This window comes from Scyliorhinus torazame, chromosome 5, assembly GCF_047496885.1.
Source record: "Scyliorhinus torazame isolate Kashiwa2021f chromosome 5, sScyTor2.1, whole genome shotgun sequence".
Classification (NCBI taxonomy): domain Eukaryota; kingdom Metazoa; phylum Chordata; class Chondrichthyes; order Carcharhiniformes; family Scyliorhinidae; genus Scyliorhinus; species Scyliorhinus torazame.
This window is the reverse complement of record NC_092711.1, coordinates 157,286,602-157,309,626: the sequence shown is the minus strand read 5'-3', so window position 1 is coordinate 157,309,626 and position 23,025 is coordinate 157,286,602. Positions and strand designations below refer to the sequence as shown.

The following is a 23,025-nucleotide window of genomic DNA, read 5'->3' as shown; positions in this document are numbered from 1 at the left end:
CCTCCCTCTGTGCTGGGACGAGGAATGTTGGATGTGATTTTTGTCCTCGGGTCCCTGGACTGGGATTTGAACCCACAATCTTCTGACTCAGAGGTGAGAGAGCTGCCCACTGAGCCACGGCTGACACTATAGACAATGCAAAGTTAGAAAGGGAAAGTTATCTTTTAAAACTCCCACCCTTTGCCTCCCCTCTCACCCACTTTCCCTAAAGTACATCAATGTGACATGAAAAGGGGTGGCACGGTAATAATAGAAACCCCAGTATAGATAACATGGATTTGATTGGCAAATGTTGAAGTCTCGGTTTAGAGCCACAAGTTTTAACTTCCCATTTGAGCCTCGGGCACATTCTGTCTCCATTGCTCTTGTCAATGACAGCCAGGAGACGGAGCTGAGGCTGAATTTGGCTGAGAATAACAGGGCTTGCGCACCAGTTGGGAAACTGCCATGGGCGTCGCACTAATAGAGAGACAGGAAGGTGCTGGAGGACTGACTGGGAAATGGGCCTCCAACCAATTATATCGGTCACTCGGAGCTAAAGAGAAACCCGTCTCTTTAAATACATAGACAGGAAAGAGGCTGCAATGAAATCTGTCCCTTTTAACCTGCACAAAAGCAGGAGGCTCCGATTCACAGCCTGCAGGAGGAGACCATTCAGCCCATCGTGCCCCTGCTATCTCTTTGAAAGGACTCTCCCATTCATCCAACTGCTCTGCCCTTTCCCCACAGCCCTGCAAATTCTTCCCATTCAAGATTTTACTCTTTGGAAAGATACAATTGAATCTGCTTTCAGGCAGATCAGAACAACTCGCTGTGTCAAAAAATAAAATAAAATCTCATCTCCCCTCTGGCTCCTTTGCCAATTACCTCAGAGGGACTCACTTTCCGTTAAAGAGCCTGTCAACCTCTCACCCACTTTCCCTAAAGTACATCAACCTAATGCAAAGTCTAGAAAAATCAAATATTTTTACTGATGATCGTTTATTAATGAAACAGAACATGGTTAAAAAACAGAAAATGACTTGAGGATCAAAGACAACCAGAGTAAAAGGATGTTCACAATGTTATGAACCCAAACGGTTTGTCTTTAATTCATCTGTAGCCTGTTCCCTGCCCTCTTTGTGGAAACCTCCGCTCAGTCCACAAGCATGACCCTGACCTTCCGCTTGCTGTCATTAGAATTCACCACCTTGCTCTCATACATAGAAGATGGGAGCAGGAGGAGACCTTTTGGCCCTTTGAGCCTGCTCCATCATTCATTACGATCATGGCTGATCATCCAACTCAAGAGCCTAATTCTGCTTTGTCCCCATAGCCTTCAAACCCATAAGCCCCAAGTGCTATATCTAGCCGCCTCTTGAATATATTCAATGTTTTAGCATCAACTACTTCCTGTGGTAATGAATTCCACAGGCTCACCACTCTTTGGGTGAAGAAATGTCTCCTCATCTCTGTCCGAAATGGATCCTCAGACTGTGACCGCTGGTTCTGGCCACACCCACCATTCGGAACATCCTCCCTGCATCTACCCTAGTCCTGTCTAGTCCTGTTAGAATTTTATACGTCTCTATGAGATCCCCCCCGTCATTCTTCTGAACTCCAGCGAGAACAATCTCAACCTCGTCACTCTCTCCTCTTATGACAGTCCCGCCATCCCTGGAATCAGTCTGGTAAACCTTCGCTGCACTCCCTCGAGAGCAAGAACATCCTTCCTCAGAAAAAGAGACCAAAACTGCACACAATATTCTCGGTGTGGCCTCACCAAGGCCCTGTATAAATACAGCAACATGTCCCAGCTTCTGTACTCGGAACCATGCTCACATTTCAGTCCTCGGCCTGCTGCAATGTTCCGGAGAAGCCCAACACAAGCTGGACCAACAGCCCCTCATCTTCCCATGAGGCACTTTACAACCTTCTGGACTCAACATTGAGTTCAACAACTTCACACACTGAACTCTCTCCTCCATTTTGATTTGTTTTTTTGCCGAGTGCCAGTCTGCATCTTGTTTTCATGTTATTTTGCTTCCAGCCAGAGCTGTCCTTTATTCTGCCATTCCTCTGGACCAATACTTTGTTTCTTTACCACAACCATTACCTCTCCCTTTGCCTTTTGTTCCAGGACATTTTTGACATTTAATCTCACCCACACTCTAACCAATCCCTGACTTTCCCTTTTGTTCTACATGACCCTCCCCCTTTCTCACCAGCATCGACTGGGAACCCATCTGGCCCCGCTGCCTTCCCTGCCTGCATCCTCCCAATCGCCACCTTCACCTCCTCCATCCCCTCCTCCAACCCTGCCCTCTCCACCTCCCCAACCTCGGGCACTCTAACCCACCCAGAAACTCCCTCATCTCCTGCTCCTCCTCTGGTGGTTCTGATTTATACAAGTCCCTATAGAACTCCTCAAACACCTTATTAATCTGTTCTGGAGCCACCACCAGCTCCTCCATCCTGTCCCGCACCCAAACTATCTCCCTTGTTGCGGCCTCCCTACGGAGCTGACCTGCCAATATACACCCTGCCTTCTCCCCATACTCATAGACAGTCCCCCTTGCTCTTCTCAACTGATGCACATCTTTGCCTGTGGACAATAGGTCCAACCTCGCCTCCAACTCCTTCCTCGTTACCAGGAACCCTGGGTCCGCGTTCCCCGCTCATCACCCATCCATCCCAAAATCTCTTCTAGCAGTATTTGGCGTTCCTCACTCTCCTTCCGACCACCTTGACCTTAAACGGGATCACCTCCTGTTCCTGCCAGAATTGCCCCATCCACTTCCTCTTGCAAACACCTCACCCAGTATCGAGCCCCTCCCCCCACCATTCATACCTCCCAGGGCCATTGAAACCTGTTTGACCAGGTTCCAATGACCGTGACCCCTCCCCCACCACACTCCCGTTCACTAAGCAACCTACGTTTCCTCGTGTGGTGACCCCTGCTAGAGTCCCCCATCCTCTCCACCCCCTCCTCAGTAACTGAGCCCCACGTCCCTGAAACCAAGAAACAATACAGAACCACACCATAAGGAAAAAAACACAACACTCGTAGATAAATGGGGGAGGGGGGGGGGGGGAGTTTAAGAGACAGAAACAAAACCCCAATCAAATAGAAACCCCTCAATAATAGAATGCAATCCCCGTCCCCACCAACCAAGCCCAAATCCCAACTCATCTCAGTCTCAGTCCTTCAGCCTGAACGAACGCCTCTGCCGCCTCCAAATAAAAGTCCTTTGAGTTATGAGTGACTCTCAGCTTTGCTGGGTAGACCACACCAAATCTCACTCTGCTGCCATACAATGCCCCCTTCACCCGTCCAAAGGACGCCCGCCTTCTCACCAACTCCTCCATCAGTTCTTGGTATCTGCATCTACCAACACCTTCCCACTTCACATCCGCTAACTAATGGCATTCTGCTCTTTTATTACTGCCCTGGTGGGGAATGCCACCCAAGGCTGCACTTAGCATTATTCCTGCACTGAGGATCTCCAAAAGGAAAGCTGCTCACTGCAGGAATAATGGTAAGTGAAGCCGCCTTGACCCCCCTGACTCGACCCCCGGACTCTCCAATGTCCCAACTCACCTATAAGAGAGTCCTTGGGCCTCCCCACCCCACCTCACATGGGCAGTGCACCCCGGGCTTCAAACCCAGTGCAAGCAAAATGCCAGCCTGACACCATGGCACTGCCCATGTGGTACCCTGGCAGTACCCCTGCCAGCCTGACAGTGCTACCTGGGCACCCTAGAAGTACCAGGCTGGCACCTGGGTGGCATGAAGGGTGCCTAGCTCAAAACCTTCTCATTTATGTGGTAGCCGTGGAAGCAGACTATAACCGTCCTTGGTGGCTCATTCACTCAGACTTCGGCCTGAGTGACCGATGTGGCCTGTCCAACTCAGAGCGGGAATGTTGTTCCTCCTCCTCCATCAATGCAGCAAAAATCTTTGCAAAGTACTCAGTCGGCCTCAGGCCCTCCACTCCTCAGGCAGCCCACGATTTTCAAATTTTCCCTCCTTGACCAGTTCTTCAGGTCTCCTACCTTAGCTCTGAGCCTTTGTTGACTCCTGTTACTCTCCACAGCTCCTCGCCCATCGAGGCGAACTGGTCACTGTGTTGTGACAGTGTCTCCTTCCCCCCCCCCCCCCCCTTCAACTTCTGTCCTTGCTCCCACACTTCGACAGACGTCTTCATCTCTGCCACCTTTACCAGGGCAATCGTCTCCTTCACCCACTCTAAAGTGAAGCAGGCATCTCCCTCCGAAGAACCTCCAAACACTTGGCAAACAGCCTTTCAAACTCCACTGTAGCGATAAGACCCTGTTTGTGCTAAAATGACTGATTGCAGGCATGATGGGAAGGTTTTGGTCAACTTGAAATGAGCCTTGTTACTTTTTGACTGGTGACCTATTTAGAATCTGCAATGCACTGATGGAAAAGATTGTGAAATGCCGAGCAGAACCTGAGTTGACACCTTTAACCACAATGTCTGAAGAATGGATCTAGGGTTAGAAGAAAAATGTCATTCAACAGTTCGAAGTAGAGTAAATTTGACCTGTCTGGGACACTGGTCAGAAGGAGAATAAGAACCAAGCATCAAAGATTCCGTTTCAGCGACGACCGAGGATCAACCGGGACAAATGGGTGAGGCTCAGAGAATAGAACAGACCTCCGAGAGGAATGTGGCCAATTCAGTTCAAAGGGGTAATATCTACTTATGTCTGAAGCTCTGACATCACCTCGGTCAGAGTTTCCCCGGTGAGGGGAGCGGCCCCACCCGACGACCCAGCCCCGCATCTTCCTTCCTGCAGGACTCACAGCAGCACTCGCTGGCGGACCTTCGCTCGCCCCCTTCTTTCCAGCACCTTTCCTCTGGGACTTCGACATTCCTCAACCTCCTTATGACATCCCACAACAACCTATGTAAAAACTACCCCAAAACCAGGCATAAACATCCAAAAATCCGAGACTCTCGCAGGAGCCACCTAATGTGTGACATCCAACGACATGTTGTCACCGGAATCCCCGGAATGAACAATATCAATATGACACCAGCATCAACATATTAACGACAGGCCATTCATCTGCTCTGTCTGTGGACAGAGCTTCTCTCAGTCAGGCAGCCTGCTGGCACTGGGGAGAGGACATTGGAAAATGTTCCAGGAGCGGGATGGAATTCAGCCAATCCTCCAGCCTGTTGACACACCAGCGAGTTCAAACTGGGGAGCTGCTGTTTCCATGTACTCTGTGCGGATAGAGAGTCACTCACTCATCCCACTTCCTGACTCACCAGCGACTCCTTGTTTGACTGCAGGGGTTGGACTCTGCTGAGTGAAATATTCACTCTGTCTGAGCCCCTCAGAATTACACACAACTCAATTCAATCTCCCTTCAGCCTCCTCTGTTCCAATGAGAACAACCCCAGTCTCTCCAATCGTTCCTCATAGTTAAAATTCTCCATCCTGGGTAACATCATCATAAATCCCCTCTGCAGCCTCTCTCGTGTGATCACATCCTTCCTGTAATGTGGTGACCAGAACTGTCCACAGTGTTCCGGCTGTGGTCTAACTGGTGTTTGATACAGTTCCAGCACAATGTCCCTGTTCTTCTCTTCTTGGCCCTCGGCTACCAAAGGAAACTATCCCACCTGCCTTCCTAAGCACTGATAACAGAGAGTGAGAGGCAGCCGAGAGTGACAGAGGGAGAGAGAGGCAGCAGAGGGAGAGAGAGGCAGCAGAGAGAGAGGAGAGCACCAGAGACCGAGAGAGGCAGGAGAGAGAGAGAGGAGAGAAAAGAGAGAGAGAGAGAGAGAGAGAGGCACCCTAGTCAGTAACAAAAATAAGTAATGAAATTGTGTGCCGACAGAGATCTGCTTGAACTGACACCACTTTATTCACAGACTAACAGAGTAATCACTGTACTTGAAACAATGTTATTCACTTTTGGAATTGAATGAATTAAGGGTCAGATTAACTATATCACCCTCAGTGTCAGATAGGTCTGTTTAATACAGGACAGGGTCAAACCCAGTGTCCAATATTAGAGGTCTCTGTGGCTGTTGGATGCCTGGTTTCACTGCACAGCTGACAAGCCCACAGCTTCAATGAACTGTCTACCCAGGGTCTGTTTCTAAACCCTCATCACAACATATTACTTGGTTAGCTATTTATATATGGTCATCATGGTCAGACAGCTAACACAAAGCTCAACCAGAAACTATGGTTCTTCTTTCTACTGATTCCAGCACCTACAAGGAGTGACGGCATCTCCAGCGCACAGCTCTGTTGCTGGGCTGTCATTGACATGAGCAATAGAGAGGCAGATGTTGCCTGAGGCATTATGGGAAGTTGAAACTTGTAGCTCTAAATCAACTGTGTAAGATTTCTGAAAAGATCAGTAACTTTAAAAGATAAATTCTAAACCCAGTGAACAAATGAAAGAGTCATAAGGCAAAAACTTCAAGTTTTATGAATTCTACTGCAGAAAACTAGAAACAACAATGCCTAAACACTATTTTTATTAGGAATGTATCTCTTAAACTATCAATAGACTTTGCCCTTTTACTTTTTAAAATTTTAGAGTACCCAATTTACCCGTGCACATCTTTGGGTTATTGGGGTGGAACCCACGCAAACACGGGGTGAATGCACAAACTCCACACGGACAGTGACCCAGAGCCGGGATTGAACCTCGGCATCGTGAGGCAGAAGCACTAACCACTGCACCACTGTGCTGCCACTTTGCCCTTTAATATGGTAATGCCGGCATTGGTCTGGGGTGAGCACAGTAAGAAGTCTTATAGCACCAGGTTAAAATCCAACAGGTTTGTTTTGAATCAGTAGCTTTCGGAGCGCAGCTCTTTCCTCAGGCAAATGAAGAGGTGGGTTCCAGAAACATATATATAGATAAAGTCAATGATGCAAGACAATACTTTTGAATGCCAGTCTGCAGGTAATTAAGTCTTTACAGGTCCAGACAGAGTGACTGGACAGTTGGTAGGATTTTGCAAGCCCAGGCCAGATGGTGGGGGTGGGGAGAGGGGAGGTGGGGGGGGGGGGGTGAATGTAATGCAACATGAATCCAAGGTCCCGGTTGAGGCCGTACTCATGTGTGCAGAACTTGGCTATAGGTTTCTGCTCAGCGATTCTGCATTGTCGCACGTCCTGAAGGCTGCCTTGGAGCGGCTATCCCTCTTAATAATAATATTTATTTTTGTCACAAGTAGGCTTACATTAACACTGCAATGGGGCAGCACGGTGGCACAATGATTAGCACTGCCGCCTCATGGCGCCGAGGTCCCAGGTTCGATCCCAGACCTGGTCATTGTCCATGCGGGGTTCGCGCAGTCTCACCGTGTTTGAGTGGGTTTCACCCCCACAACCCAAAGATGCGCAGCCTAGGTGGATTGGCTATGCTAAATTGCCCCTTAATTGGAAAAATGAATTGGGTACTTTAAATTTTTTTTAAAACACGGCAATGAAGTTACTGTGAATCTCCCCTCATCGCCACATTCCGGCACCTGTTAGGGTACACAGAAGAAGAACCCAGAATGTTCAATTCACTAATAGCACGTCTTTCAGGCATTCTAGTACGAGAGGTGAATCTCGTTAGGATAAGACTGAGGAAGGAGCAGTGCTCCGAAAGCTAGTGTTTGAAACAAACCTGTTGGACTTTAACCTGGTGTTATCAGACTTCTTATTGTGCTCACCCCAGTCCAACGCCGGCATCTCCACGTCACAGGATAAGATGGGCAGCATGGTAGCACAGTGTTTAGCACAGTTGCTTCACATCTCGAGGGTTCCAGGTTCGATTCCGGCTTTGGTCACTGGCTGTGTGGAGTCTGCATGTTCTGCCCGTGTCTTTGGAGGTTTTGTACGGGAGCTCCGGTTTCCTCCCACAGTCCAAATATGTGGAGGTTAGGTGGATTGGCCATGATAAAAGGTGGATTGGCCATGAGGACATGAACAGTGCGGTAGATAACGGGGAGCCAATGGATGTGGTATATCTGGATTTCCAGAAAGCCTTTGACAAGGTGCCACACAAAAGGTTGTTGCATAAGATAAAGATGCATGGCATTAAGGGGAAAGTAGGAGCATGGATAGAGGATTGGTTAATTAATAGAAAGCAAAGAGTGGGGATTAATGGGTGTTTCTCTGGTTGGCAATCAGTAGCTAGTGGTGTCCCTCAGGGATCAGTGTTGGGCCCACAACTGTTCACAATTTACATAGATGATTTGGAGTTGGGGACCAAGGGCAATATGTCCAAGTTTGCAGACGCCACGAAGATAAGTGGTAAAGCAAAAAGTGCAGAGGATACTGGAAGTCTGCAGAGGGATTTGGACAGGCTAAGTGAATGGGCTAGGATCTGGCAGATGGAATACAATGTTGACAAATGTGAGGTTATCCATTTTGGTAAGAACAACGGCAAAAGGGATTATTATTTAAATGATAAATTAAAACATGCTGCTGTGCAGAGCGATCTGAGTGTGCTAGTGCATGAGTCGCAGAAAGTTGGTTTTCAGGTGCAACAGGTGATTAAGAAGGCAAATGGAATTTTGTCCTTCATTGCTAGAGGGATGGAGTTTAAGACTAGGGAGGTTATGCTGCAATTGTATAAGGTGTTAGTGAGGCGACACCTGGAGTAGTGTGTTCAGTTTTGGTCTCCTTACTTGAGAAAGGACGTACTGGCACTGGAGGGTGTGCAGAGGAGATTCACTAGGTTAATCCCAGAGCTGAAGGGGTTGGATTACGAGGAGAGGTTGAGTAGACTGGGACTGTACTCGTTGGAATTTAGAAGGATGAGGGGGGATCTTATAGAAACATATAAGATTATGAAGGGAATGGATAGGATAGATGCGGGCAGGTTGTTTCCACTGGCGGGTGAAAGCAGAACTAGGGGGCATAGCCTCAAAATAAGGGGAAGTAGATTTAGGACTGAGTTTAGGAGGAACTTCTTCACCCAAAGGGTTGTGAATCTATGGCATTCCTTGCCCAGTGAAGCAGTAGAGGCTCCTTCATTAAATGTTTTTAAGATAAAGATAGATAGTTTTTTGAAGAATAAAGGGATTAAGGGTTATGGTGTTCGGGCCGGAAAGTGGAGCTGAGTCCACAAAAGATCAGCCATGATCTCATTGAATGTCGGAGCAGGCTCGAGGGGCCAGATGGCCTACTTATGTTCTTATGTTCTTATGATAAATTGCCCTTAGTATCCAAAAAGGTTAGGTGGGTTCACTGGGTTACGGGGATGGGGTGGAGACGTGGGCTGGGGTGGGGTGCTCTTTCCAGGGGCCGGTGCAGACTCGATGGGCTGAATGCCCTCCTTCTGAACTGTAAATTCTATGATTCCAATGGATGCTTCAGTTTATCCCACAAGCCCCGAAAGACATGCGGTTAGATAATTTGGACATTCAGAATTCTCCCTCTGTGTGCCCGAACAGGCGCCAAAATGTGTAGCGTAGGGGCTTTTCAGAGTAACTTCATTGCAGTGTTAATGTAAGCCTACTTGTGACAATAAAGATTATTGAAAAAAAAGGCAGCAAATTCAAAACAGAGTTGAGGAGAAGCTGCTTCTCCCAAAGGGCTGTGAATCTGTGGAATTCACTACCCCAGAGTGCGGTGAAGCTGGGACAGTGAGTAAATTTAGGGAGGAGTTAGACAGATTTTTAATCGGGTTGAAGGGTTCTTCTCCATGGGCCAAATGGCCTAATTCTGCTCCTATATCTGATGACCTTATGAAAAGGGGAGACATTGATTTGCTCCCAGATGTTGCCCAGAGGAGAATGTTTTAGTCTGAAACTCATTGTCCAACCTCAACATTGTGACATCACAAAGGAGCTCGTCCTCTTAATCAACCAATAGGAATAAGCCCGCTCCGCGGTGACGTCACTGCCCAGCGCGCAGATGCGGGAGCCCCGCCCCCACCCTTTGTTCTCCTTCCCCCACATATCCTCGAGACAAGTTTTTCAGGCAACCAGCTGACAGTTCCGGCCGTCGGTGAAAGCCGTCCCCCAGCCCTGATACGGGACTGCGCATGTCTAAGGGAAGGGGAAGCTGCGCATGTGTAGAGGAGCTCACTTCCGCTGACATTACTGCTCAGGTGTTGACCAATAGGAAGATTGGAGGACCGGAAGGTCTCTGCTCCTCTGCCAATCAGAGCTCCCCATTGTCTCAATGCGGAAGCTGGACATGGCGGTTTCTGCCGAGCAAAACTGTTGTTCCTCCAACCCTGAATGAGCTTGAGCTTCAGACAGACTGAACCTTCCTCCTGTCTCCAACATCTGTGAGTAACTCTTTTATTGTCGTCACAATTATTACAGAAACCAATTTACAAGGCTCCAGACTTCATTACACTTCAAATTAACAATTAAACAGTCACCGAACACGAAACAGCTGCAAGGCACAAGGCCCAATTACATTTCACAGTAACGTTGTAACAGTCATTGAACACAAACAGCTGCAAGGTGCAGGGCCGAAATACGTTTCCAGATACCAATTAACCAGTCACTTATCACAACCAGGCGCAAGGCACAGGCCCTACTCATAGTTCAAGTAACAATCGGACAGTCACATAACACGAACAGTCGTGAGGCACAAGGCCACGAAACCAAACGACCGTTCCAAAAGCAAGAAAGAACAGAAAACCACAAAACACAAGTACATCGAGGCAACGACCTCTAAACATACAAACAAGCAGTCGTGGGGCACAAGGCCTCGAAACCATACGACCACTCCAAAACAAACAGAAAAGAAAAGACAAAAAACAAAGCCCAAAAGTACAACACAAAACACAGGCACATTTCAAGCTGACGACCTCTAAACACATGACAAGCAGTCGCGAGGCACAAGGCCCCGATACAATACGGCCGCTCTGGTACAAATGACCCACAGGGCCTCGATTCATTTTAACAGTATCATATCAGAAACCCAATCACCAGGCCTTAATTCACCCCAGAAAAGATTTAACAGGATAGAATCAATCACCGAACACTAATCCCTGCTCACCCACCCCCGTTCACCCTGCCCTGCAGCCGACACCCTGGGGGAAAGGCCCCTCCTCACTAAGAGCACAGACCACCGGGGAGCCAGACCCGGGTGCGGCGGAGGAGAGAGGGTTCCCCCCTCCTGGACCCCGCCCAAAGGCACGGGATCATTTGGAGGGAGAGCAGTTTCGCACCAACTAGCGTTCCACCACAATTTCTAAATACCATTTCAGGGAGACCCGAAATGAGTTGAATGTCATAGGCTGCTAAATAAAACAAAAGCAAAGAAACCATGAAAACAAAATCCCTTAGCACACATAGAAAAGTCTATAAAAAAAGAGTCCATTAATTATGCACGTTCCACATCATGACCCCGGCTCTCCAGCCGAAATTTCACAAGGAACAACATGTCCTCAAAGTCCTCCAATGGCAGCGGCCAGAGTCGCTCCAATGTTGGCAACAGTCGGCAACGGGGAAGAAAGTCCCAGAGTCAGTCCCAACCGCCCACAGGGCGTCCAGGGGGGCCGAACCCCCGGAGACCCCAGGAACGGCAGCAACCCACCCCGGGCTGCAGGCCGTGGGCCGCCCATCGGGTATCCACTCCCGGTTCCGACCCGCCGCTTCCAGCTGCCATCCTTCCTCCATTGGGCGAACTCAAAACCGCCGACAGCAAACCTCGCAGTCCAAAGCAGCGTCTCCGCAGCTCAACCGCTGACTTGAAACACGACTGGTCGCAGTACTCCGAAACCGGTCTTCTCCCCTTCCCTCGGGGACCAGGAGCAATGGGCGCCGAGTTGCTGTTTCACCCCATCCAGGAAGCTCCCAGAGGCGGCCTGCCTTTCGAATCGGGCCGGGGGCGGACACCAAGCTCGCACACAACCGCCCAAGCCTCCTCCACTTTTCATCCCAGGAGTTTGGAGACTGGGCTCCAGATGAGTAATGGCGGCCGCGGCTCCCACAATTCCCCGCACTAGAGAAACTGCTCTATCCACCGCGTGGGTAGGCGTCCGGGACTGCGCATGTCTAAGGGAAGGGGAAGCTGCGCATGTGTAGAGGAGCTCACTTCCGCTGACATTACTGCTAAGGTGTTTACCAATAGGAAGATTGGAGGACCGGAAGGACTCTGCTCCTCTGCCAATCAGAGCTCGCCATTGTCTCAATGCGGAAGCTGGACATGGCGGTGTCTGCCGAGCAAAACTGTTGTTTCTCCGACCCTGAATGAGCTTGAGCTACAGACAGACTGAACCTTCCTCCTGTCTCCAACATCTGTGAGTACCTCTTTTATTGTCGTCACAATTTTCAACATAGACTCATTTACAGGGCACAAGGCCCGATTACACTTCACATTAAACGAATCAACAGTCACCGAACACGAAACAGCTACAAGGCACAAGGCCTAGTTACACTTCACATTAACGATTAAACGATCATTGAGCATAAAACAGCTGCGAGGCGCAAGGCCCAATTACATTTTACGATAACGTTGCAACAGTCATTGAACACAAACAGCTGCAAAGCGCAGGGTCGAGATACGTTCCCGAATACCAATCAGCCAGTCATTTATCACAACCAGCCGCAAGGCACAGGCCCCACATATAATTCAGATAACAATCACACAGATTCGTAACTCGAACAGTCGTAAGGCACAAGGCTAACCAAACGACTGTTCCAAAAGCAAAAGGAAACAAAAACACAAAACACAACCACATCGAGGCAACCACCTCTAAACACATACACAAGCAGTCGCGAGGCACAAGGCCCCGAAACCATACGACCACTCCAAAATAAAGTAAAGAAAGAGAGAAACGAAACCCAAAAGTACAACACACAGGTTTCGAAGTAACGACTCTACACCCATGAGACAAGCAGTCGCGAGGCACAAGGCCCCGCTACAATACGGCCACTCCAGTACAAACATGACCCTCAGGGCCTCAATTTATCTCAACAGTTATGATATCAAAAACCCAGTCACTGGGGACCAGGCCTTAATTCACCCCAGAAAAAAATTTACCAGGATAAAATCCGTCATCGAACACTAATCCCTGCTCACCCGCCCCCGTTCACCCCGCCCTGCAGCCGACACCACGGAGGAAAGGACTGGCTGAAAAGCACAGACCCACGGGGCGCCAGACCTGAGCGCGGCGGAGGAGAGAGGGTTCCCCCCTTCTGGACCCTGCCCGAGGGCACGGGACCATTCTGAGGGAGAGCAGTTTCACATTTTAACAACTTCATATCAATAACCCAATCACCAGGCACCAGGCCTTGATTTACCCCGGAAAGAATTTACCAGGATAAAATCCGTCATCGAACACTAATCCCTGCTCACCCGCCCCCGTTCACCCCGCCCTGCAGCCGACACCACGGAGGAAAGGCCCCCTCCTTTTAAGAGCACAGACCACCGGAGAGCCAGACCCGGGCACGGCGGAGGAGAGAGGGTTCCCCCCTTCTGGACCCCGCCCGAGACCATTCGGAGGGAGAGCAGTTTCACATTTTAACAATTTCATATCAATAACCCAATCACCAGGCCTCAATTCACCCCATAAAAAATTTATCAAGATCCAATCCATCATCGAACACTAATCCCTGCTCACCCACCCCCGTTCACCCCGCCCTGCAGCCGACACCACGGAGGAAAGGCCCCCTCCTTTTAAGAGCACAGACCCCCCCGGGGCGCCAGACCTGAGCGCGGCGGCGGAGAGAGGGTTCCCCCCTTCTGTACCCTGCCCGAGGGCACGGGACCATTCAGAGGGAGAGCAGTTTCACATTTTAACAATTTCATATCAAGATCCAATCCATCACTGAACACTAATCCCTGCCCACCCACCCCCGTTCACCACGCCCTGCAGCCGACACCCCGGGGGAAGGCCCCCCCATGGCTGAGAGCGCAGACCCCCGGGGAGCCAGACCTGAGCGCGGCGGAGGAGAGAGGGTCAGAGCAGCTCCGCACTGACCAGCGTTCCACTATTAATACTAGGATACCATTTCGGAAAAAGCCGAAATGAGTTAAATGTAATAGGCTACTAAATACAACAAGGCAAAGAAAACAAGAAAACAAATCCCCCAGCATACATAGAAAAGTCTAGAGAAAAAGTCCATTAATTTTGCAAGTGGTACCAGCGCTCTTGCCGAAATTCACGAGAGACAACATGTCCTCAAAGTCCTCCAGTGGCAGCGGCCTGAGTCGCTCCAATGTTGGCAACAGTCGAAAATGGGGAAGAAAGTCCCGGAGTCAGTCCCATCCGCCCGCAGAGCGTCCAGGGGGGCGAGCCCCCGGAGACCCCAGGAACGGCAGCAACCCACCCCGGGCTGCAGGCAGCGGGCCGCTCGTCGGGTAGTCTACACCCCGGTTCCGTCATGCCGCTTCCAGCAGCCTATCCAGCTGCCATCCTTCCTCCATTCCTTCGTCCTTCAGTGGGCGAACTCACAACAGCTGACAGCAAACCTCGCAGTCCGAAGCAGCATCTCCGCAGCTCGACCGCTGACCTGAAACTCAACTGGTCGCGGTATTCCGAAACCGGTCCTCTCCTCTTCTCTCAGGGACCAGGAGCGATGGGCGCCGAGTTGCCGTTCCACCCCATCCAGGAAGCTCCCAGAAGTGGCCTGCCTTGTGAATCGGCCCGGGGGCGGACACCAAGCTCGCACACAACCGCCCAACCCTCCTCCACTTTTCATCCCAGGAGTTTGGAGACTGGGCTCCAGATGAGTAATGGCGGCCGCGGCCCCCACAATTCCCCACACTAGAGAAACCGCTCTATCCGCCGCGTGGGTAGGCGTCCGGGACTGCGCATGTCTAAGGGAAGGGGAAGCTGCGCATGTGTAGAGGAGCTCACTTCCGCTGACATTACTGCTCAGGTGTTGACCAATAGGAAGATTGGAGGACCGGAAGGACTCTGCTCCTCTGCCAATCAGAGCTCCCCATTGTCTCAATGCGGAAGCTGGACATGGCGGTTTCTGCCGAGCAAAACTGTTGTTCCTCCAACCCTGAATGAGCTTGAGCTTCAGACAGACTGAACCTTCCTCCTGTCTCCAACATCTGTGAGTAACTCTTTTATTGTCGTCACAATTATTACAGAAACCAATTTACAAGGCTCCAGACTTCATTACACTTCAAATTGACGATTAAACAGTCACTGAACACGAAACAGCTGCAAGGCATAAGGCCCAATTACATTTCACAGTTACGTTGTAACAGTCATTGAACACAAACAGCTGCAAGGCGCAGGGCCGAAATACGTTTCCAGATACCAGTTAACCAGTCACTTATCACAACCAGCCGCAAGGCACAGGCCCTACTCATAGTTCAAGTAACAATCAGACAGTCACATAACACGAACAGTCGTGAGGCACAAGGCCATGAAACCAAACGACCGTTCCAAAAGCAAGAAGGAACAGAAAACCACAATACACAAGTACATCGAGGCAACGACCTCTAAACATATAAACAAGCAGTCTCGAGGCACAAGGCCTCAAAACCATACGACCACTCCAAAAGAAACAGAGAAGAAAAGAAAAGAAACAAAACCCAAAAGTACAACACAAGACACAGGCACACTTCAAGGTGACGACCTCTAAACACATAAGACAAGCAATCACGAGGCACAAGGCCCCGATACAATACGGCCGCTCCAGTACAAATATGACCCACAGGGCCTCGATTCATTTTAACAGTATCATATCAAACCCAATCACCAGGCACCAGGCCTTAATTCACCCCAGAAAAGATTTAACAGGATAGAATCCATCACCAAACACTAATCCCTGCTCACCCACCCCCGTTCACCCCGCCCTGCAGCCGACACCCCGGGGGAAAGGCCCCTCCTCGCTAAGAGCACAGACCACCGGAGAGCCAGACCCGGGCGCGGCAGAGGAGAGAGGGTTCCCCCCTCCTGGACCCCGCCCAAAGGCACGGGACCATTCAGAGGGAGAGCAGTTTCGCACCAACTAGCGTTCCACCACAAATACTAAATAACATTTCGGAAAAAAAGCCAAAATGAGTTTAATGTCATAGGCTGCTAAAGAAAACGAAAAGCAAAGAAAACATGAAAACAAAATCCCTTAGTACTCATAGAAAAGTCCATAAAAAAAAAAAAGAGTCCATTAATTTTGCACATTCCACATCATGACCCCGGCGCTCCAGCCGAAATTTCACAAGGAACAACATGTCCTCAAAGTCCTCCAATGGCAGCGGCCAGAGTCGCTCCAATGTTGGCAACAGTCGACAACGGGGAAGAAAGTCCCAGAGTCAGTCCCAACCGCCCACATGGTGTCCAGGGGGGCCAAATCCCCGGAGACCCCAGGAACGGCAGCAACCCACCCCGGGCTGCAGGCCGCGGGCCGCCCATCGGGTGTCCACTCCCGGTTCTGACCCGCCGCTTCCAGCAGCCTATCCAGCTGCCATCCTTCCTCCATTCCTTCGTCCTCCATTGGGCGAACTCAAAACCGCCGACAGCAAACCTCGCAGTCCGAAGCAGCGTCTCCGCAGCTCAACCGCTGACTTGAAACACGACTGGTCGCAGTACTCCGAAACCGGTCTTCTCCCCTTCCCTCGGGGACCAGGAGCAATGGGCGCCGAGTTGCTGTTTCACCCCATCCAGGAAGCTCCCAGAGGCGGCCTGCCTTTCGAATCGGCCCGGGGGCGGACACCAAGCTCGCACACAACCGCCCAAGCCTCCTCCACTTTTCACCCCAGGAGTTTGGACAGTGTCGGCCGTAGCTCCCACAATCCCCCGCGCTGGGGAACCCGCTCTATCCGCCGCACGGGCAGGTGATCAGGTACTGCGCATGTCCAAGGGTGAGGGGAAGCTGCGCATGTGTGGAGGAAAGCCCAGCCCCTGACCTTCCTGTGAGGTGTTGGCTAATGGATAGAGTTAGGACCGGAAGGATGCTGGTCCTCCAATCAGCGCGGGCTTTATGTGAAAGGAGATTGGGCTTCACACAGACTGAAACGTCCTCCTGTCTCCAACGTCTGTGAGTAAAACACTTTCTTTTCTCCCTCATTCCATTTATTGTTTTCAATTGGTGATTTGCAGCAACTGAAGGGAAAGGAAGTGAATCCAGGGAGGGTGCAGATTCTGGAAAGCTTGGCCCTGATCTCTCTCTCTCTCTCTGAAAGACATTGACACCCTTTGCTCCCTCAGTTTGACACATTTATTTGTCTGGCTAAAAGGATGGTCTCTTTCCTAATGTTCACAATTAAAGGGCTGGTTTCCCCAGGAGATGACGGACATTTAAGGGGACAGTAAACAGGGCAAATCCAACTCAGCCAATTACTTCTCTGTAGGTCTACTGTCCATCATCAGCAAAGTGATGGAGGGAGTCATCAAAGTTGCTATTAAGTGGCACTTATTCTGCAATAACCTGCTCCTGGATGCTCAGTTTGGGTTCCGCCAGGGTCACTCAGCTCCTGACCTCATTACAGCCTTAGTTGAAACTTGGACGAAAGAGTTGAATGCCAGAAGTGAGGTGAGAGTAACTGCCCTTGAAATCAATGCAGCATTTGACCGTGTTAGGCAACAAGGAGCCCGAGCTAAACTGGAGTCACAAGTGCCAGGCAATGAGCATCTCCAGACAAGAGAGGATCTAACCACCACCCCTTGACATTCAGTGGCATTTTCATCGCTGAATCCCCCACAACCAACATCCTGGGGGTTACCATTGATCAAAACTGAACTGGACTAGCCATATTAATACTGTAGTTCCCAGGGCAGGTCCAAGGCTGGGAATCCTACGGTGAGTAACACACCACCTGATGTCCCAAAGCCTGTCCACCAGACATCTACAAGCACAAGTCAGGAGTGTAATGGAATACACTCTACTTTGCTGGATGAGTGCAGCTCCAACAACAAGATGCTCGACACTATCCAGGACAAAGCAGCCTGATTGATTGCATCGCCTTCCACAAACATTCAAACCGTCCACCACCGACAAACAGTAGCAGCTGTGTATACCATCTACAAGATATACTGCAATAAATCATAAAGGTTCCTCAGACAGCACCTTCCAAACCCACAACCACCACCATCTAGAAGGACAAGAGCAGCAGATACCTGGGAACTCACCACCTGGAGGTTCGTTTCCAAGTTATACACCACCCTGACTTGGAAATATATTGCCGTTCCTTCACTGTCCTTGGGGCAACATCCTGGAATTCCCTCCCTAACAGCACAGGGGATGTAGGGAAGCATGGTGGAGCAGTGGTTAGCGCTGCTGCCTCACGGTGCCGAGGTTCCAGGTTCGATCCCGGCTCTGGGTCACTGTCCGTGTGCAGTTTGCACACTCTCCCCTTGTTTGTGTGGGTTTCGCCCCCACAACCCAAAGATGTGCAGGGTAGGTGGATTGGCCACGCTACATTGCCCCTTAATTGGAAAAAAATTAATTGGGTACTTTAAATTTGTAAAAAACAAATTATAAAGAAAAAAAACCAGCACAGGGGATGTACCTACACCTCAAGGACTGCAGCAGTTCAAGAAGGAAACTCACCACTACTTCGGAAGGCTAACTGGGGATGGGCAATAAATGCTGGCCTGACCAGCATTGTCCACATCCCGTAAATTAATTTTTAAAAATTTAATAATGGACAGAGATATGTCTAGTGTTGTTATATGGCATGTATTATATATATTGTTGATGGTTCTGTAGTAAAATACATGTATTATTATTTCTAGTTTTGTAAATAGTACTGTACCTACATTATATATTTCCAGTCATACAGTCATTGCAGCACCGACAGAATCCATTTGGTAACTCAAGTCAATGCCGACTCTCTGTACAGCAATCCAGTCAGTCCCATTCCCCCTCGATATCCCTGTTCCCCTGCAAGTTTATTTTCTTCAAGTAACCATCCTATTTTATTTTAAATTATTGATCATCTCGACTTCCACAACCCTTGTGGGCAGTGAGTTCCCTGTCATGACCACTCCATGGACGAATAAAATTATTCCTCAGAATTTCCCTATCACTAATCAGTAAATGTACTTATATGGAGATTCTCTACTCTTGTACAGGTTTTAGTGAGTTTAGATTTGTTGATCAGCACCTTCAGGAAAATTGGGAGGGAAAGTAAGTGAATACAGTCTGTATATTACACACATTTTTCATCCAGTAATTTAGACATTTCAGGTGTCTGTGTCCAGGACAGGAAGCAGTGAGCATGGATCTATCAATCAGCCTGAATCAGCACCTTCAGGAGAATTGGGAGGGTGAATATTAGATGCAGCAGAGTGAGAATGGAGGGAGAGTTTGTGGGATGGAGATTTAGAGCATTTCAGGGAAAGAGAGAGGAAAGAATGTTCGATAGAACCTAGAATTGTCTGTTCTGAGTTTCAATCCTGTCCTGACAATGATTACTCTTGTAAAATCTGTTTGCAGGCAGTTCGAACGAGAGGAGTTTGAGGCCAATATCTCAAACTAAATATCCCATCAAGAACTGACTGAGTCACTCAATTCTTGGGATCATCGGCCTTTGAATCTAGAAGGAGAAATGTTTGTCTATTCTGTCTGCTTCAAGAGATTTTAAACATCAGTGTGTCTGGAAAAGCACAGGGACACACACGCACACCCATGTGAGACTGTTACAGAGCACTGACTATGCAAAGAGCTTTAACCAGTGACACAGCCTGAAAAAATACTTCACCATTCAGAGTAGGGAGAGACTGTACAGGTGTTCTGTGTGTGGACGAGGCTTCAACTGATTGTCCAACGTGGTGAGACGCAAAATGACCCGGACCATGGGGAAACCATGGAAATGTGAGGATTGTGGGAAGGGATTCAGAGCCCCGTGCGAGCTGGAAAGGCATCAACGCAGTCACACTGGAGAGAGGCCTTTCACCTGCTCTCAGTGTGAAAAGGGATTCGCTGACATTGGCAGCCTGCGGAAACATGAACGAGTTCACACTGGGGAGAGGCCGTTCACCTGCTCTGACTGTGGGAAGGGATTCATTCAGTTATCCAGCCTGCAGATCCACCAGCGAGTTCACACTGGAGAGAGGCCTTTCACCTGCTCTCAGTGTGAAAAGGGATTCCCTGACATTGGCACCCTGCGGAAACACGAACGAGTTCACACTGGAGAGAGGCCATTCACCTGCCCTCAGTGTGAAAAGGGATTCAATAACATTAGCAACCTACGGAGACACGAACGAGTTCACACTGGAGAGAGGCCATTCACCTGCTCTCAGTGTGAAAAGGGATTCAATAACATTAGCAACCTATGGAGACATGAACGAGTTCACACTGGAGAGAGGCCGTTCACCTGTTCACAGTGTGAAAAGGGATTCACTGACATGAGCAACCTGCGGAACCACAAACGAGTTCACACTGGAGAGAGGCCATTCACCTGCTCTGACTGTGGGAAGGGATTCCCTCGGTTATCCAACCTGCAGAGACACCAGCGAGTTCACACCGGGGAGAAACCGTTCATCTGCAGTGTGTGTGATATGGGATTCACTCAATTATCCAGCCTGCTGAAACACAATGTCACTCACACCAAGAGCAGGCCCTTTAAATGCCCTGACTGCAGGAAGGGTTTCAAAAGCTCTCAGCGACTGATGTCCCACCAGCGCGTTCACTCTGAGGAGAGACCGTTCAGCTGCTCTCACTGCACAAAGAGGTTTAGAACCTCATCCAACCTGATGAAACACGAGCGAAATCACACCGGGGAGAGCCCGTTCACCTCTCCGACTGGGAAAAGATTCACTCGGTCATCACTTGTTGAGCCACAATGTCACTCACAGCAATGAGAGACCCTTTAAATGCTCCGATTGTGGGAGTGGGTTTAAAAGCTCTCAGGTATTGATGTCCCACCAGCGCATTCACACAGAGGAGAGACCGTTCAGCTGCTCTCATTGCACAAAGAGGTTTAGAACATCAGCCACACTGCGGAGACACCAGCGAGTTCACACTGGAAAGAAGCCATTCACCTGCTCTCACTGTGGGGAGGGATTCACTCAGTCGTCCAACATCCTGAGACACCAAAGGGTTCACAAGTGATGATAAGTTAGATTCTGCTGCTATTCCTGCTGTTAATCACACCCAGGGCAGAACCTGGAGCGGGTGGATGGGTTTGCCTCCTCTTCAACTCCCTCCCCGGGCCTACTTTCTGGCGTGGCCGGCCCCTGAACACCGACTCCATCTTGAGTCGGGGGCGGCGCGCTAAAGAAGTCCCCCATGCATGCACAGGATGGCACGGCCCAACTGCGCATGCACAGGATTCAGCTGGCCCAACTGCACATGCATGCATGCGGCGTGAACTGCTCCAGCGCCGTGCTGGCCCCTATGGGGGCCAGAATCATACGTAACCGGGCCCGGTTTGCGACGGCGTTCACGATGGCGTGAACTCTTGTGCCCAATATTGGAGAATCGCCCCCAAGATGTTCTGCATTAACCTTGCTTGTTGCTGAGGTTTTGCTACATTTTGTAAATGTTTGTGTTGCTAAGGCTGCAATACTTTTTCATTACTACATGTATTTGTAGAACAATTGTTTATTCATTACGAGGGCTTTTATACAACTTTTCTTGAAACAGTGTTAGATTCTTACACATATTAAGTTGCTGTACAGCAATTCTCATATTTTATCTGAAACAATGACTTTGCCTTGTGGATGTTCCATTTTCTGTCTGTATGTATACTGAATTTAAGAATTATACTGCATTCATTCTTCAAGGTACCAATAAATCAGTGAATCTATATTTTATGTAAATATGTGATAATTCCTTTACTGCGATTGTATCATTACACATTTTATTGTAAGTTCCCATTCAACTGCAGACAACTTGTTCCTCATAGCTTGACAGTTTCCTTCTGAGACAGAACCATGTAACCACCAAAGCCTATCTTCATCTAAACCTGCATTCTTTAGAGGTTTCAAACAGAAACAGGAGCTATCTGTCATCTACCTTCCAAAACACCCTTTTACTCTGTGATCCTTGTGAAATTTGAAGCCAAGTATTTGCCACAAGCCTCAAGAGCATCAGCCCACTGGAGGCAAAGTCGTGAGACCGGCCAGTCCAGCAGAAAGAAACCCTCCCCATTGACCAACTGACAGAATGAACACAATGCTGTTCTGGGTGTAATTGAGAGTAGCAACAATAACAGCAGAATCCAACCCCTGTAATCACTTGTGACCTTGTTGGTGTCTCAGCAGGTACAAGGAAACACAGAATCCCTTCCCACATTGAGTGCAGGTGAATGCTCACTCCCCGGGGTGAACTGGCTGATGTCTCCGCAGGGTGGATAAATGTCTGAATCCCTTCCCACACTGAGAGCAGTTCAATGGCCTCTCCCCAGTGTGAACCCTCTGGTGTGTCTGCAGGGTGAATGACTGACTGAATCCTTTCCCACACTGAGAGCAGCTGAATGGCCTCTCCCAGTGTGAATGCACCGATGAGCTTCCAGTGCAGATGGGGCTTTGAATCTCTTCCCACAGTCCCGGCATTTCCACTGTTTCTCCATGTTTTGGGTCTCCTTGTGTCTCTCCAGGTTAGACAATTGAAGCCTTACCCATACAGAGAACACGTGTACAGTCCCTCCCCTCTGTGAAGCTCTGTAACTGGTTGAAGCTCTTTCCACAGTCAGTGCTCTGGAACACTCTCACTCGGGTGCGTGTGACCCAAAGAATCAAGTGACTGTCAGATCAAGATGTGATGTTTGGGATTTCTGTCTGTAATTCCTCCTTTTCTAATATCCTGGAAAAACAATTTACAAAATACATCACTGTCAGTACAGGATAGAAACTCAGAACAGACAGTTCTAGTTTCTCTGGAACATTCTTTCCCCTCTCATTCCCCAAAAGCTGTAAATCTCCATCCCACACACTCTCCCTCCATTCTCACTCAGCTGTATTTAATATTAACCCTCCCAATTCTCCTGAAGGTGCTGATTCAGGCTGATTGACAGATCCCTGCTCACTGCTTCGTGTCCTGAACACAGATCATAACAAATAGGAACTGCAGTTTGGCCCATTAAACTTGCTCAACCCTTTATTTGTCGAATGAGGAATGGTTGAGGACTCTGGGTCTGTACTCGTTGGAGTTTAGAAGGATCAGGGGGGATCTTATTGAA

The 23,025-nt window shown here is 49.3% G+C and overlaps 1 protein-coding gene across 1 annotated transcript in view; it reads left to right on the top strand.

Moving 5' to 3' along the window:
- Positions 1-21,651, top strand: part of LOC140417995 (uncharacterized) — a 109,195-nt gene extending 87,544 nt beyond the window's left edge. The window contains exon 4 of the mRNA XM_072501425.1: positions 19,664-21,651. Within this exon, the coding sequence (XP_072357526.1) occupies positions 19,664-20,704 (1,041 nt within the window). The 3' untranslated portion in view covers positions 20,705-21,651. The remainder of the gene's footprint in view (positions 1-19,663) is intronic.
- Positions 21,652-23,025: the final 1,374 nt, after the last annotated feature.